This window comes from Thalassophryne amazonica, chromosome 13 (genome assembly GCF_902500255.1).
Source record: "Thalassophryne amazonica chromosome 13, fThaAma1.1, whole genome shotgun sequence".
NCBI classification, from domain to species: Eukaryota; Metazoa; Chordata; class Actinopteri; order Batrachoidiformes; family Batrachoididae; genus Thalassophryne; species Thalassophryne amazonica.
The window spans coordinates 46,220,347-46,238,835 of NC_047115.1; the positions used below are offsets into that span (position 1 = coordinate 46,220,347).

The 18,489-nt window shown below is 41.7% G+C and overlaps 1 protein-coding gene across 1 annotated transcript in view; it reads right to left on the reverse strand.

Moving 5' to 3' along the window:
• Nucleotides 1–366: 366 nt before the first annotated feature.
• Nucleotides 367–18,489, reverse strand: part of itga9 (integrin, alpha 9) — a 153,042-nt gene continuing 134,919 nt past the window's right edge. Inside the window, 5 exon segments of the mRNA XM_034184922.1 lie at nucleotides 367–639; nucleotides 3,902–4,021; nucleotides 10,657–10,752; nucleotides 10,838–10,957; nucleotides 11,079–11,204. Of these exon segments, the coding sequence (XP_034040813.1) occupies nucleotides 541–639; nucleotides 3,902–4,021; nucleotides 10,657–10,752; nucleotides 10,838–10,957; nucleotides 11,079–11,204 (561 nt within the window). The 3' untranslated portion in view covers nucleotides 367–540.

Below are 18,489 nucleotides of genomic sequence, written 5' to 3' on the forward strand. Positions count from 1 at the left end.
AAGGTAAAAGTGTGGAGCCAAGGCATTCATTCTTATCAAACATCAGTGCTTTTAGAAAAAACATACTGCAGATACAGCATGTTTATAATGGCTATTAAAACCCACTTTTATACAATATGGCTTAAAATGTATGTATAAAAATAAATTTGCTATTTAGCACAGACCTGAGGGTTTTGTTGTCCACTAGTAATGGTGCCATTTCCACCTCCCCATACAAATATGAGTTCCACTCCGCTGGCTGGGCGTTAGCTGAATTCCACAGGGAGTGTCCTTTGGCAAGTAAAAATGTCACCTCAGAAGTCTGTTTCCTTGACACCCCCCCCGCCCCTCCCCCACTCTGCAACCTGCCCCAACCCCATCCCAACCCACAGAAAATATCAGATCTCCAAAAAAATATGGAGAATATTCTTCTCTTCCACATATGGAAGACTGAAGGGCCTGGTGCCAGTGGGGCGGCTGGGTTGAGAGACCCCGTGCTATTGGATCCTGTCTGACCCAATTTCTAATCTCACTGGCTCCACTGGGACCCCGTGGTCACTCTCAGTGGTTCTTTTCCATCCAGTCCCAGCTTTCATCACTGTCCTTTCTGTTCTTTTCGGCCTCGATGATCTCTCTGTAGTGCCGACGGAAGAAACCCATCTGTCAAAGAGTAATGACACAGTTAAGAGGTTAGTTAGTTGGACATGCAGTCAGAGTGGACTGCAGGGGGGGGTCATAGGGCGTGAGGCAAGGTATACCCTGGACAGAATGCCAGTCTATCACAGGGCCCATTCTACAATATATAAATGTTGACCTTATTTATGTTTGTGTTTCTTACAGGCATTGGGAGGGGGCCTATGGTGTGGCTTGATAGGGCTGTAGCCTCATTTACATAGCACCACCACAACTCCACCAATAAATAGGATAAATAAATAAATGTTTGCCATTTAGCATCCTACGTTTATCACCACCAGGTGCAGATTTTGATATACTGTCGGTGACATGGTCACCTGCCCATTTAATCTGTTAACCTCTTAACAGATTAAACCCTGCAGACAGGCAGCATGAGATGATTTTTCACACATGCAGCTCAACAGGAGGAAAAATGACAACATTAAATAATTAATACCTTTTACTGGACTTTCTACAACTGGGGAAAAAAAAAAAATCAGTCATGAAAAATATAAACAGATTTTTAAAAAGCAGTTGCAGTGACTGAAAAAAGTCACATGACTGCTTTCAAATTACAAAAACTCACTTTCTTCTCCGAGCGGAGCTCCGCATGGAGCTCTGACTCAAACTCTGGATTATACAAATTATGTAAAAGGACAGAGTTGATGGTGGGTCTACGTGTGCTTAATGTACTTATTTATATCTATAAATTTAAATAATAAATCGTTCTAAGTGAGGTACTTTCAGGTAGATGTTGGGGGCACAGTAGATAAATAAATGAAAACAAAAAAATGCCCACACCCGTTGCCTAGAGACTCCCACTGATATATTATGTATGTAATGAGAGGGCCTAATGTTATCCTGCTTTTGCTAAATTGTTTTTGCATTACTTATACATGGGATGACAGTTTTCAAACCACCTGAGACGTAACTCACGTTCTACATTCACCAAGTTCAGTGGCTTGAATTTTTGAGGAAATGTTCACACTTCTGTTTCACTTCCTCAGTCGTGATATTGTTGCTGCACACAGTTATTGCAAAAGTGAGAAAATAATCTGATTAAAGCTTTGTGTAACGCAGCAGACCTCTGTTAGAAACAGTTTAAGTTTTCTGAGAAAGAAGTGCTGTCAGTTGGAGGAAATGCGATTAGTTCCTCAAATATCAAAATGAACAAATAAAGGCTTTAGCAAAAGTCAAGGCATGTGACCCCGTTAACAGTTAAACAATGAAAAGGCATATAATGAGGATAAAGTGGCTAAATGATGGTTAACCTTTGATGCACCAGATTAACATTAAAGATGCTGTTTTAAGTACAAATGACATGGACTTTAAAGGGAGGCAGCATGACAAAAACATTAAATAAAAATTATTCTGAATTTGCATCTGGCTTCAAATGTAACTGACAGAGACAATTTAACCGTCTTAATGAGTAAACACGTGACTCTGCCTCACAGGTAGACAAAGACTAACGTAACTGCACTTGAACAGCGTCACATGATGAAGATGATGAGTGTTTTCTACAGGTTGTGTTGGAGGAAGGACATCAGGTCAGGTTTGGGAGCACGTGTGAGTACCACATGTCTCTGCCACAGTACAGAACTGCCTTGGGTCCTGATTAGCAACCACCCAGGCTGAGACCTGGTCCAAACCCACCACCTGTCACAGCCAGGTGATACGTAGGTACCCTTTTGGCCTGTTCCCGTTACTGGGGTCCCCAAAACTGATTCCCCAAAACTGATTGATTATTCACAGGGAAGCACGCCATGTGACCAAATTTCGTAACTGACATTCCCTCAGGAAGCAAGTAAGCATGATCTCCCATTGCTGAATTGTGTTGCCTAACTGTCTATGTTTGGCACACAAAAAAATAATGTAGCCTGACATCGGGTGTAAGTGAATTTTTGAACATGTTTAAACAATTTGTGAGGTTGGGATACATCGTTATCCACCACAGTGAATAGTCAGATGTAATTTGTGCTGAACGAGGGTAACATTTTTAATATTTTTTGATGATGGACATCCAGGTACAATATGCAGTAATCAGAATCTACCGTTCTCTGAACAGTTATATGCTTCCGATTCTCCTCTACAACATAAACCCCATAGAAAACATGACGCACTCTTCAGCGGAAGACAGTTTTGAGATGTAAACACATGCATGTTAGCTTAATGGAGCTTGAAGGAATAACGCAGGAGTAGCATTGTGTGCATGCGCAGTACTTAGATGTATTCAGCAGTACTCTGCAATGATCATGTAAGTGGTCGTATAATAGTAGGAAATACAAATTTGCTTGCTATCTTAATAAATAGACAGATTTTGTCATTTATGTATTTGGGATGCAAATTTGGGCCAAAAATGGTGATGGGATGTCACATTAATACACTTCATCTGAGTTGTTTCACTGGTACCCGAGGATTCTCAGGAGAGGGCGTGCAACCTCATGACTCCACGACCTCTTGCAAAATGTTTCTCAGTTGATTGTTGCGACATGTTTGGTGAAAACTGTTCTTGTACAAAGTGATGTGGATGTCAACATATCCTGTGTGGCACATATAATACTAAAATGAAATGTGTCATGTTCTCCAGAAAATTTCGCTGAGTTTTAAGAGTCGTGAAGATGAAAGCTGGAGAGAGGAGCAGAATCTTTGTGTGCCAACTAAAACTGTGACAAAGCTCCCAGACTGGGATGAGGCCTCTCTCAATGCAGTTTATTGACAAAAAACTCTGAAAGTCTTCAGGCATTTCCTGAAAAAAACAATACAGGACATGTGCAGCTCTTGTAAGTACTGTTTATTTTGGCAGGGAGAAGTGTGTGTGTGTGTGGGGGGGGGGGGGGGGGGGGGGGGTCCCAGGACCAACATTCCAAGCTTTAGTTGTGGTATTCCCAGTGGGAAATGCAGGAGTGAAAAAGAAAAGGAGTTTTGTACTCACAGGGCCTCTGAACGGGAGTGTAAGCGACACTTCTCGTTCAGTTTCTGCTGTTATGTGAATGATATGGTGTGAATTATCATACAGTCTGCAATTTTTTTTCCTTTGTGAGGCTATTGAAGACCAGCAGCAGCCCTCCATCCCTTTTTAACCTCCAGCTGTTGCTTTAAAACTGGATAATGTGTTGAAATCTACTTTGCAAGCCTGCCTTTGAACCACTCGTACCATCAGTGCAGGAATGAGGCTGTGAGATGGAAAACGAACGCAGAACGTGTTGACACGACTGCAGTGCTAACAACATGTGCTAGTGTGTTGATTTACCTTCCACAGTAGAACAGCTAACAGCAAAAAGATGAGGATTCCCACCAGCAGACTGATGGCGATGATCCAGCCCACGATGTAACCTCGCGGCTCCTGACTGTGGAGCGCCTCAAACACCAGCTGAAACACAACAACACAATCAGTCAGTCACAGTCGAATATGCATACAGGGACCTGTGAGAGTATACAGAAATGCACTAGTTCTTCACATACTGGAAAGTGAACAAATGGTTTTAATGAAACTTTACTTAAAAATAGATAATTGCTTTGTATCTCACATGCTGGGAACCATTGTTATTATGTGCACATTTAAACATAAGTTCACTTTTTTAACTGCTGCAGTTTCATTAAAATATTGTCAACAATCAAGTTCCTGATCACTGTATTCACGAGACATGATCAATATATCGGTTGGCTGATAATATTGGCCAATATAAGCTTTTTGGAAATACATCGGTATCAGCATTATTTTGTATTTTGCCAGATAAACAATGTAGTCACAGGCTAAACAGCTGTACAGTGGAAGCAGAAGAATGTGCCTCTTATTGACGCTTATGGACTTATAGAGGGTATTCACTGACAGCCTTTTTCAACTTTGATCCGGAGGTTCTTCCATCGAGGTGATACACCTGCAAGGACTCTGTTAACTTAAATGATAGTTTGAACAAGTTTGCAGTAATTCTAACATATTTGTATCATGAATTTCTTTGAATATATCCAGTGGTAAGTCACCCAAAGAACCCCTGCGTTACATGGAGATGCATGAACATCTGCAGAGAGAAAGCGCTCTGAGGGAAAATTGTCAATTGGGAAAAAGGACCCTTGTCAATTGGGAGTGGACACCTTGGTCATGTTAGGTTGTTTTATGTGGTGAGTGATCTTAAAAAGAATTGGACAGGAAACAGACTTCAAAGTTTAGATGTTGTATTGAAAGGTGCCTACACTGATACAGAGAGTCATCTAGCAGCACTGGGGTCTTCCAACAGATCACATGCAACCAGTGGTGGGCACAGTTCTGTTAATCCGCTAACTGCTAATTATCGAAGCTAATGTTTTCATTAGCGGATTAGCTTTCCAGATAACTTTGAAAACCATCAGCGGGCCAATTAGCTTCCGATAAATTTAGTTCCGATAACTTTTAGACCACTAACATTTTTTTGCGGGCATAAAGCTTAACAATTAAAAACATTTGTAAAGTCTGAAATCAAAGATTTTAGTGCCTGTCTGTTACATGTTTTGTAGCAGACAGACAGCCATGAATAGTAGAGCTCTGTTTTCTGCAGGCAGAGGAGAGCTGACTACCAGAGAGAAAGGAAGAGGGAGGGAAGAAAAAAAAGATAATTTCTCCTCACATCATACAGACCTGCCGGCCATTTCACTGGAGCGCCCCCAAAATGACAGAAACGTGTGCTGTGATTTCTGCAGTTTAATATCAGCAAATCAGCAGTGGATGATCGCCAGTGTCCCAACATTTCATACTAAACAGGTGTCCATCAGAACACTGGCAGGGACGGACCGGCAGGAACAAACCGGCAGAGACAGATTGTGCTCCCTCACTGCGCCACAATGAAAGACAGTTGTGATGATTTCAAGTGATCAGCTATAAATGACATCAGTGATCCTCAGCACATAAACAGTTCAGATTATTTATTTATGAAACAGCCTCGTCTGCTTCCACTGGAGCTCAGCTGAGTGAAGGATGAAGATAAAAGTAGAGATTTGCGTTTGCGGCACAAACTTTCGTCATGTTCTGTTCATTTTTCAGACTTTAACAATGAAAATGGTGTTCAGATGAAGTCTGAACTTGTCACTACGTGCTTCTTGTTCCGCCGTGTGTCTGATTTGTATTTTTTCCACACCTGACCCTTCCCAGGCTCAGTTAAGGTTTTTATGTTTTTCTTTTCTTCATTAATGACAAAAATGATCACGGCAATGCATATGTGTACTAAGGCGTGGAAACCTGACCCGGGCCCAGTGGGACCTGATCGGTTGGGCAAATATTTATGATACTCCAGTTTGGGTCATGTTCAGTCACGTCAGCAAAGAAACACTGAAAGTTTCACATTGAAAATAATTTGTTAATAATGCAGGGTAGCCAACAGGTCTGCTTCACAGCATCCAAACATTCATTTTCTTCCTGTTAGCTGGCTTTAGGATGGAAACGAGAGAGTAACAGCACCTGGTTCAGACAGAACAATGAGGACCGATTTGCACTCCAATATGTACTGCCCCCCCCCCCCAGATAAATAAAAATAAACACCCTATGTGTTCAGAACACACTTAAGATATTTCATATCCCTCTTTTTATCGGACCTGTTCGAACATCCATAAAACGTAACAGTAGTTGACCATTGTCACTGATTACGATTAATGACACAGGCACGCATCCTTATCACACATAAAACATTGGGCTTGATTCTGCCAGTATGGTGACGTGCACCGGGTATGGTTTTACGTGAATACCCTCTATTAGCCGCCTTCGCCATTTGCCAAATGGAGATGTAGGCTCAGATCATTTTAAAAGTTTCTTTGCATTTACTGAAGTACAGATGCAGGCATGTACTTACACAGGGATCCTCTTCATGCTAGCAGACATTTTTAATGACATTTTCACTGTTTTCGATTGCCCCACAGGCTTATACCGTGAAGCTGTTTGGCCATTGACAGTGTTATGTTTTGTTCAGACTGCCAATTCAAACTGGAATTGTTTCATATCTGATTCAAATCTGATCTCACTGATTGACTATTCATATTAAATATAGCAAAGATTTTAAAGATATGGTCACTGGTGTGACAACCCACATTTGCCTCTTCACCACATCGGTTGCTATAGTAATGCAATCATGTAACTGCTGTCGGTGTTACTCTGCAGTTCACACACTGCATTTAAAACCACAGGGTGCTCTGACTTATCTGGATTACAAAAAATGATCTCAGTCCTATGTGAGTTTATAAGTGTTTATACATTTGTGTTGCTGTCAGGTGATGGCTGCATGAGCACACAAACATAAAAAAACGACTGTACCCTTACTCAGGTCCTAAACATGGTCACAGAAGACACAGTGTGGGAAAAAGGCATTAATGATGTAGAAAGATTGAGGTGCAACTCTAAAATACTGCCCAGTGAATACACGTGTACAACTACTGTGTGTAAAGTGCATGTTTGGCGAGTACACGAGCACAGTCTACATCATTTGTCTTTGGTATGACTTTTTTCCACACCCTATGTCTTCTGTGGCATTTTTTATGCAGTTTTACATTAGTTTGGGCTTTTGTGTGTGTGTGTGTCAGCGCACTTTTTTTTCTTTTCTTTTCTTTGTATGACTGTGAGCAGTTTGGGGGGGGGGGGGGGTGTTACTAAAGCTCTCACGACAGCTATCACCACGTAAAGCTCACAGTGGGAAAAATTTTATACGGCATGAAAACTTACAGACATAACAATTTGAGCATTCAGCCCTAAACAAACTTGCAAAAATGCAATTTGAATTGCATTTCAAACCACCTTTAAATGAGACTCGAAATAGATATGGAAAAAACAAATTTCATGCAACTTTTCACTGTTCAGACTTGCAACATAGAAGCAGACTCAAATCAGAAACCCATATAAATTGGATTTTTTTCTGGCAGTCTAAACAAGTTGTTGCGAGGCAGGGGTGCTGGCTAAGTTACATGTAAAAGTGTTCTTGTTTCTAACACGGAAGGTTCCTGGTTCAAGGCCACTCCTGCCCATTCTCTATGCAATGTAAAGTTGTGTGAGGAAGGACAGGCATCCAGAGTAAAACTTGTGCCAAATTAACATGCAGAAATACCTCAGATCTGCTATGATGACCCCCACTGAAACAAAGGAGAAGCCGAAGGGACTTTACGTTTTGCTAGCAGCCTAAACAGGGATTCGTCTTTTAATTCAATACTAGATCGATGATCACTGTGTTTCCCCTGACAGAAAGTGTGACATCTAAAAATAGAGGTCAGGTTGAAAAATTCCAGAGTTCTCCTTTAACACCAACAACTATCTGTTAGATCAGAGCAGTTGCAAACAGTATATCACCCACTCCCTTTTTGAACTCAGAGTCCCGTGTCTCCCAAACGGTCTCCTCAAGCACCGAAAAGAGGCTAAATCTGGGAGGACCTTGTTTACACTGGGAGGACTGGCAACTCAAAAAAAGGAGAAATTCCACAATAAATAACAGCTATTTATACTGTTTCTCATGATATAAGTGAACACTGACCTGTCGGGTAATCTGTCACTGACAAGCCTGATACAAACTGTGCAGTTCAACCAGCAGAGGGACAAAGTATCCGATTACAAATACACTGTTCAATGTAGTTATGTAAATCACACAGTTATTTGGATTATTTCACAGCATTGACATTTTGGGTCACAGTAAAACAATCATTTCGGATTCATTTGGGAAAATGGCTTTTGAAGTTGTGTCGCTGTATGACTCATTTCCAGCTCAGTTACTCTTATCGCTTAAACAAACGTGAACTGTATTAAGAGCAGTTTTACTCCACTGAAATACTGCAGCGCGTCTCAGCGTCAGCAGACGATGGCCTTAAATGGAGAACAGATGGGTACGTATTTACATGTGATCTTTAACTGAGACAAATAGTGTTGATTCCCCTCAATGGCACACAATTACCTCAAATAATCCTGCATAATATTTTACTACAAACACCAGGGGGCCTGCGTGAGAATGTAAAGAATTTGACAGATTCTCTGGGCAGCACCACGTGGGATTTAAAACACAAATGTGGCATGAGACGCCAACTGTGAACCAAGACAAAACCAAGTGGACAAGTAAAGATTAATCCCCCCCCCCGGAACACTTTCCCACATTAACACTCCCGAATCCGAGCCCTGGAATTTCACTGTTGTTACACATGCCAAGGATCCTGCGTGGACAAGAGATGAAAGTTCTACTGGTCATTGCTCTTTGTCTTATTGCTCAACTTGTGCAATCAGTTAGGGTTCAGTTTAGCTCTGCGTGTGTTGAACTTGGAACTTGAACATCTAAGTCAGAATCCTACACATTGCTTACACATCGAGGGTCATAAAAACAGAGCTTGTCATTCAACTGATGACCAGTAGGCCTGCTGTGAGCAAGGCAGCCGGGGACTGGCAAATTATGCTTTACGGTGTATACTCGAACCGGCCGAGTTCCTGAGGGAAAAGGTAACTGTGTTTACTAAAACCCAGGAGGGGAGATACTTGTTGGAATGACCTCACTCCTTAAGTGCTGACAGACTGCCTCGGGATGGACATATTCCTAGCCAGTCTGAATTTTCCAAGCACGTCTGGACCTCAGGGTCAGCAGACAGTACAGCAGGCCTCAGCTCTATAATCACATGAGATCCCACTGCAGGGATGCTGGCTGCTCAATTTAATCATCAAAACTGATCTGGTGCTCCATTTAATCACTCAGCAACCAGCAGTTGGGGGGTGAAGGGGGGTGTCCTTGAGCACAGCTGAGGACGCCCCTAAACAGGCAGCGGCTCCCTGCAGTTCAGATCCTGTTAAAAGCTTCACGGTAGAGCAGTGGACTGTGTCTGACTGCAGCATGAAGAAATCTACATCTGAAGATTAAAAAATACCTCTTCACTGACACACAGTATTTTTTTATATTTTTAACAGTTAATCCACATTGTGCCTGTGTTCAAGCCACATAAGGCATCTGCCTGGTCAAATTATCTTTGAGAAAGCCACAGTAGTACTACAATATATACTAGATCAAGACTAAGATCCAGGCTTCTGATGACTTCCTAGACTCGTTTGTCAATGCTGATATCTTTGCAGAAGAATGAAGAATGCAGAAGAATGAAGGTCCAAGTATTTAGGCTTCTGGGACTGCTGTCTTACTGTATGGTTGTAAGACTTGGAGGCTAACCAGTGACCTAAAGTGACAACTGGATGCCTTTGGTACCATGTTTCTTTGCAGGATTCTTAGGTGTCACTGGAATGACATTGTTACTTAGGGGATCATAGATTAGGAGTATTACTTGCACTGTGAGGGAACATCAGTTACAATATTTTGACCATGTGGTGTGTTTCTCTGTCCATGATCCAGGACACAAGTTTCTCACTGTTGAGTACCTCAGTGGCTGGAGAAGACTACCTGGCTGTGACAGACAGATGGCTATGTTAGGAGGTGGAGAAAGACTGATTGCCTGCTCAGTTGGTTGCCATTCATGGCCTAGTGTGGTGGATCTGGAGACAGCACCAGTGTGTGCTTCCAGACATGATCTAAAACTATGTATACTGTATCTTCAAAGATGGCCAAAGACTTTCAGCTCATAGGGCACTTCATAGAGTTCAGGTTGACCAAAAACCTTCATGTAAATTAATGGGGACAAATTTATATTAAGACACAAACCAAACTTCTGATTGTGGACATTTGATCCTGATGGCTGAACTCTGTCACTGACAACTCAACTTTGATCCTGACCACACATTCAGTATTTCTGTCCAAAGCTAACATGTTCCATCCTGATCACTCATCCTTGATTGTTTTTCCTACATTTGATTCTGATCTCTATACTTGGATGCTGACTGCTGATTCCTTTGACCCTGTAATCAGAATTAAAGGAACTAATATCAAAGACCAGCAGTAAAGATCAAAGGCAGGATTACACTCTTTATTTGGATCCACACCCAAATCTAAATGGTTCTTCTTTGGTCTATGCCCCTACACAATGTCCTTAAAGTAGATGATCAGAGCACTTGGATCATAAATAACATGCAGATGCTGTACTCACAGAAATATCCTCTGGAAGGCCTTTTGGCACCTCAACTGCTCGTTCATTTACTTGCACGCTGCCTCGTGTCACAAACTGGATTACAGAGGAGCTGTCCTGTTGGCCAACAGTTTTTGAGATAGGATGGATCGTTGTTAACTTGGGTTCATATTTGGAACCAATGTTGTGAGCTGTTTCTTACCCTTTTTAAAATTTCAGTGTTGAGTAAAAGTTTGATATCAATACTCAAAGCCTCCTCTTTCAACTGCGGGCCAAGACTGCAGGAGATTGTCATGCATGCTCGACCTGGTCGGTCGCAGTCCTGTTACAGGCAACACAGTAAGAAAGAAAGAAAGACAGGATGAGGGAAAGAGAGTCAGAGTCAGAAAAAGACAGCAGTCACTATAGATGTCAAATGTGTAAAATGAAAACAGCGCACGTACCAAAACTCTGCGGCCTGATTTGGAAAAAAAGGCAAAGATGGAGTGGAAGATGCTCTCTCTGTCCTGGGGGATGGTGCACGGTGCCAGGTTCCTGTGAGGGGTGCAGTTTCCTCGACCGTCTGATACCTGAAGCAGCACAGAAGTGGAACACAGCAGGACATGTGTCTAATATACGTGAGGAAAAAATGTTCCAGAGTTTGGATTTGACAGCACAAAAATGAGCAAGACTAGCAAGTCTGCAATCTAGACAATCGTGGCATGTTATCTAATCCATCACCAAGGATTTTCAGTGAACCTCATTTAGATGAAAAAGAACTTCCTTTGCAGTGAGTTATGTGACAAGCTTGTTGCTAGAAGGCAAGAAATAAAGTGTACATTGGGAAGCTATCATTTCTAGTCTGGCTCAGAATTTGACTTCATTTTTTTTAGTTGCACTAAAACCTGAAGTGCTCTGTTGGCTTTCTAGAGAAGACTTACAGTATTTCATAGCCTTAAGAGTGTGCATATCATGAATGCTTGGTCTTGTTGGATTTGTGAGAATCTACTGAATCTACTGATACCTTGTTTCCCATGTAACAATAAGAAATATACTCAAAACCTGGATTAGTCGTTTTAGTCACATAGTACTACTATTATTCTGAACACTACTGTATGTCACTGATTTACAAGTGTTACTGACATGGGTGAAAGTAAATGGAAACTATTCATATTATTCACAACAATAATAATAATATCAATAATAATAATAAGAATGGTAGTACAGTGGTGTAGTGGTTAGCAGTCGCCTCACAGTAAGAATGTCCTGGGATCTCTTCCCACCTGGTCCTTTCTGTGTGGAGTTTGCATGCCCACTTAGATGTATATTGGTGACTCTAAACTGACCCTGTGTGAGTGATGGTGTGCACTGTTTGTTTATTTTGGAGAACAAGATATGAAAGCATTTTGCAATTTTATAGGTTGCAACTGGCATGAATAACAAATATTTGGCATGAAGAACTCTCCCTCAACCCCGGGATCCATGTCATTTTAGAGAAACACAAAAGGACAATGGACAAAAAGCTGAACTCAGTTGGAACAAGGTTTTAGCAAAATTATATCTGCTGGTTGGTTAGACAATAAGTTAAAGGTGATAGAGAGAGGTTGGATGGGGCATTAATCCTTGTTCTTTGATGTGATATGTAGCCCCAAAAAAATTGAGTCTGTAATGGCTCAGAACCTTCCTAAAAGGCTCTATGAAACAGCTATGTTACTATGCTGGGTTTAGAATGCCTCGTTTGCTTTTAATGGTGTCGTTTCGGAGCTTATTTGGCAACCTCATTATGAAATGCACGTAGGTTTTGGCGCTGATCGGTTGCCGTTGTTTGATTGGCTGCCCTTGCTCTCACTGAAAATGCCGCTAAGAGGATTAGGGAAGTCTCCGGTTCAACTCAGAACAGAATGAAAATGATCGCTGATTCGCTCATGTCACTGTCAATCAAAAATGGATTCAGCCTCAGACAGATCAGCCAATCATCATGCAGAAGCTGGGCGTCCGGGCCAGCCGAGGCCAGCCCACTGCCCCATAGACCCCCAGACACGCAGAGCCTCCGATGGGCGGGACAAAGCCCAGCATTTATCCAATGACTCGTCTCGTTTTGCTGCACTTGTGTCGCTATTGAACTCTGTGGACGACGGTTTAAAGCGCTGTGAAGCTGCGGGTTTGAGTGAGAGGAAATCCGCGTCGTTACCAGTGATAAGAAGCTGATTCTGAACAAAAGTTGAGCGCGTTGTAGCGAAAACGAGACGACAGTAATCTTCACTAACTTATTTAACAGATCACGTTTCAACATTGCTGTTGAGTGATAAATCTTGTTCCTCGCCCACCAACATGATGTCAGCCAGAGGCTGACTGTGACATAAAGTCCAGTCACAATATAATAATGATTAAAAAAAAAAAGATCCGAAATAAATTTAAAAACAAATTTAAAACAAAAGAAAATGTGACACTTACAGGCTGTACTGATTGCTGGGGTTGATTTTGTCGCAAAGTCGGAACTGACCCTCTACTGAGTATTAAATGCAGACTGAAGCCAGCTCGAAATTGTGCAGTTTGTGAAACAGTCCTCCGTGAAATGCGCAGAGCAAAGAAATAGTCGGCAGTTGTATGTCCTGGGGATGCGGTTAAAAATGAATAAAAGCCATTGATCGCGTACATTACTTTCCGTGGGAAGAATATGTAAAGATTGTAGTCTGCTATGACAGCCTGGGAAGACACACCTATAGCTCGACATTGCTCCTCTTCCAGTGGTAGGAACACGGGTGGGCACAACCTTATGAATAATTAATTTCGAAGGGGCGTGTGTGAAAGGGTGTGTGTGTGTGGGGGGGGGGGGCTATTGGTGAAAAAGTGACGTAACTTTTCTCTCAAAAACGGATTGGCCTGTTTTCTGGCGGCAATTCAAAAAAGGAGAATTACTTGAAAAAGAGGTTCTGAAACTTGCTGGCACTTCGAGTGTTTTCCACACAGCGGGGAGACTCTGAACTAACACCAAAAACATGAAAAAGATGATTTTGATTCTCTATCCCCTTTAAACATCGCAGTGGCTGTAACACTAGTAAGGAGTAATCAGTAACAAAAGACAACACTGCAAAGGAGACAGAGGCAGCAGTTACTCTACATAGGATGTCAAAGTCTTAATATGTACACAGGAAGAATGCCAGTGTTAAATAAACCTTTGGCAGAGTTGCTTTTAACACTTTTTCAATGTTTATATAGCTCTATGCAGTCTAGCGTTAAATTACCAGATCCATTTTTATGCTCCCAACAATGCAATTTTCAACACTACAGAGAACATATTTGTTGTGAAAGTGTAGTGACACGGACCCACAACAGGGGGCGCAAATGAACGGTCAATAGATGAGCCAAAAAGTAACAATTTAATGTGAAGGTGCACAACGAATACACAGACAATCTCAAAATCTAATAACAGTCAATCCACAAAGGTGACGTGTGGGCAGGCTCGAGGATAGAAGACGTCTGTCCTGAGAAGAGCCGGAACCACACGATTTCCGCCGCCACCGAACCTGGTGAATACTGGAGCCGCCAAGTCCCGAATTCCCAGGTGATCACCGTCCCCGACTGTCGGATCTGGTACTGCTGGCGAAGAACAAAGACAGTCAAGTGTGGGTGTGTGTACACCCAGTAACAACAACGGTGGGAATGCCACCTCCACCTCTAACACACACTCGTGCAGCGTCTGTTTAACCACTTATCTGACGAGACGAGGGACGACACAGTCGTGACTCACGCCGGTCCTCTGGTTGACAGCTGCAACACAATAGCACTGGTAATCACTGAATGCTGGCAGAGAATATTACCTCCATAGAAGTACGATATCTCGGCGATGAGGTGGAGATGACGTCTGGGTTTTATGGAGTGAGATGATGAAGAATGAGTGACAGCTGTCAGGAATTAATGAGTGACAGCTGTCACTCCCGGCTGTGTCCGTGGCGGCAGCGCCCTCTCGTGCCTGAAGCCCGCACTTCAAGCAGGGCGCCCTCTGGTGGTGGGCCAGCAGTACCTCCTCTTCTGGTGGCCCACACAACAATATTAGCACATTTACAATTTAAAACTACAAATGTTTGTTCACTGACTATGGAAACAATACATAGAAGAGAATCATTTTGGGTTTGAACCCACAACCTTCAAACACTTGTTATCTCTTTTCCCACACAACTACCGGAAAGATTTAATAATTATAATGCTAAAATACCCTCAGGTGTATGAGCATTGTGTTCTTTATCATTTGCAGTTGTTTAATTAATTTCTAAGATCCAATTGTTCTACATACAATTTGTACATGTTCAATAAAGCCCCTCTATTAATCAATCAACCAATAACAATATTTGCATTTTAACAACATCTGCAGGAGGCCTTGCAACTAAATGAGCTTTGGACAAGAGCAGACGTGGTGCAAATCAAGGAATATTTGTCCTCTGTGCATTTGTAGGTATTAATGAGACAAATTTAAAGTGTAGGTGACACGATATGTAATGTTTTTTTTAGTATTTAAGACTAAAATTAAACAGTAAAGTTTAAAATGTTTCCTTTCCTGGTGTGCAGCTATGGAAGAGATAAATATTCAGATTTTGAACTGCGCGCCACTAAAAACCAGGAACGTCCTGGCTGGGCCCGACACTGGAGAAGAAGGAGGAAGTGATATCAGCGCCGGGACCATTATTTTAATAGTTCCATTCATTTATGGATTTTTACAGGCTACTGACAGCCCCGTTTCCACCGAGTGGTTCGAGTCGGTGATGCACATTTTTTATACAGTATGTGTGAGAATGGTTCATTCTCGTTGGCAGAATCCTTTTGATTGGCAGGTGGAACACTTATATTGACGAGCACGCACACATGCTGTCTGCGGCTTCTCCACTTGACATGGAGGCAAAACTGAGTTTTTTCACATTATTTTATTTTTCTGTGAATCATAGGATAATTTCATTGCACAGACTAAGATGTTATGAGCAGATGAGTGTTTCAACTTGCTGCGTAAAGCGGACCGCTGTGGAACAAGAGGATCCATAAAAGGGATCGGTGTTGTTATTTACTTTGCTGCACATGCGCACACAGATGGTAGGCAGAAAACTCCAGACTCCAAGCAGATGCAATGAGAAAATGCACGGGAAGATGACTTCAGATGACGTGTCAGCTCTTGATCCTGAAGAGCGAAAGCGATATTGTGAGAAATTAAATCTTGGAGACAACGACCATGAAGGACTTCAAGTTTTTGGAGGCGTACAATTATTTTATCAGTGATCACGAGGGATCGCTGTTATCAGCCTGTTGCTACAGACGTTGATGTCTGTCTGCGATCTTTCTGCTGTCTGGTTCCATCTGAATGGGCTGAGTGCAGCAGCAGGACGTGCTTTGAAGTTGAGGAACTTTTTAAACATGGTCCAAAGAACACACTCACTCATTATGCACAGCGAAAGTGAAAGTGAGCAGATGAAGCAGATGGAGAGCCTCTCATACAATCTCATGTGCTTAAACAGCATGTGAGTATCAGGATTGCTCGACGAGTTTTCCTGTGAATGTTACTGGATAAGCCTGTGGCAAGCTCTCTCACTCCGGCGTAAAGCACTGTTTACCATATCAATGGAGCAAAGGGGGAGGGGCCACTCCTCAAACTGAATGAGCCTGAAGTGTGAATGTTGCTTTCAGAGCAGGAGAGAACAAACACACAGTCAACTTCATAGTAGAAGTTTGTGATGTGACTTTTGTGTAATAGCAGACAGAAATTGCTTTGAGATGAAGACAAACAAAATGCGTAGACCATTTTGTATATATTGTTCAAAATATACATTTGTGTTTATTGTTTGAACCTTTTTGTTGTACAGTCTTTCACACAAGAGCCCAAATTACCTTTATAAAGTGTCAAAACAGTTTTTTATAGTTTGCTATGTGTTTTGAATAAATGTGTGTGGAAAATTATTGTCCACTTTACTTTTTCCTTTCTTATTTCTGATTGTAAACCTTTATTACACTTATAAAACACAACTATAGCATATATATTTTTAAAGTACAGGTTGTCCTGAAAAAAGAGACATAAAACATGATTGTGGGATGCAGGGAGAGCTGTTTATAGCAATAATTAAACATTTATGCCGGGCGAGTGAACTGTTCAAAAAATGCCCTCGGACTCCAGAGGGTTAACTCCACAGAAAGTTAGCGAAAGTTAGCGTGCACCCTAACATCTGCGAACTGTCTTGTAAATCAGTTGAGAGGTGTTATTAGGTTCCAAAAACAGTGTTTTCAGTTTTAAAAGTGTTTATTTCTCACTAGCTTTTGCATAATATATGAGATAGGTGTCATTTGTACCCAAAAACTAAGTGAAGTTAGCAGCTAGCAACACCATGAAGTGACGTCACCATGCTAACGTCCGTGAGATCATACCATAAAATTAGGTACAGAATGTGACTTTTTAACCTCTTAAAATAGGTCAAGGTTAGCCATCTTTGAACTTATTCAAGGTCTGTGTCTCAAGAATGTTCCCTGTGAATTTGAAGACTGTGGCAGTAATAGGACTGGACTCATGCTGAGCACAGATGGACGGACGGACACAAAGCCTTTGCAATACCCGATGGCCATATTAGATGGCCTCAGGTAAAAATGAGACCTTTAGAGAGCTACATAAAATGTAATAATTCATAAATAAAAAGGGATATGAATCAACACTATTGTGACCACTTGTAAGAAACAATTCTTACACTTTGCAAGGCTTAACACTAAGAGTGTAAAAAAAAAAAAACAACAACTAATAGTTAAACTTAACTCTGAAAAGACTGACTCTGAGATTTGTCCTTGGGCAGTCCTACATTTGTGGCCTTCTCCCACCTTGTCAGGGAAGACAGCATCACAGGCAAACATTTTAACACCCATACTGGATGAACACTAGTACTATTTATGTGTATCCTGCAGTGAGTGGAAGTATTCCTCCGGCAAAAGCTGGTGCTCCTCCCAGACACATTTCCCATATGGAGTGATTTAGAGATGGAGGGTTTATATCCCAGCCCCCAGGGCACGCTCCCCCTCCCTCAGTCCGACCTGAAGCTGTGGAGGTGGGAATATCCTGTTGCTGTCCTCACCGTTTGTTCCGCTGCCACCCAGCGTGTCTGCTAACACAGAGCTTTTATGCTTTTTCACGTCCTCTGCTTTTGTTGTGCTGAACTTTCACACACTAGTTTAACTACTTCAACCTACTAAAATCTCCCATGAGAAGAGAATTTTTACAGTAAATAAGAAAGACTGAAGGATTTCATGCATAAAAACTAAAACATATGGACCAAAAGTCATATATCATGTATGAACAAATAAAGGTCTGTATAAAATGTAAGAATATATGCTGTTAAAATACAAGTGTGCAACTGTCTAATGTGCCACAGGCTAGACGCAGTGTTAACAGCATTTACGGTGCAGCCAGAAAGTATTCACAGCACTTCACTTTTTCCACATTATATTGTATTACAGCCTTATTCCAAAATATTTTTTTTTACCTCAAACTTCTACTCACAACACCCCATAATGACAACATGAAAAAGTTTTTTTTTTTTTTTTTGCAAATTTATTAAAAATAAAAACTACCCTTTGTTCAATACTTTGTTGATGCACCTTTGTCAACTATTACAGCCTTGAATATGATGCCATAAGCTTGGCGCACCTATCTTCGGACTATTTTGCCCATTTGTCTTTGCAGCACCTGTGAAGCTCCATCAGGTTCAGATCTCTCCAGAGATGTTCAATAGGATTCAGCTCTGGGCTCTGTCTGGGCCACTCAATGACATTCACAGAGTTGTCCTACAGCCACTCCTTTCATATCTTGGTTGTGTGCTTAGGGTCATTGTCCTGCTGAAAGACGAACTGTTGCCC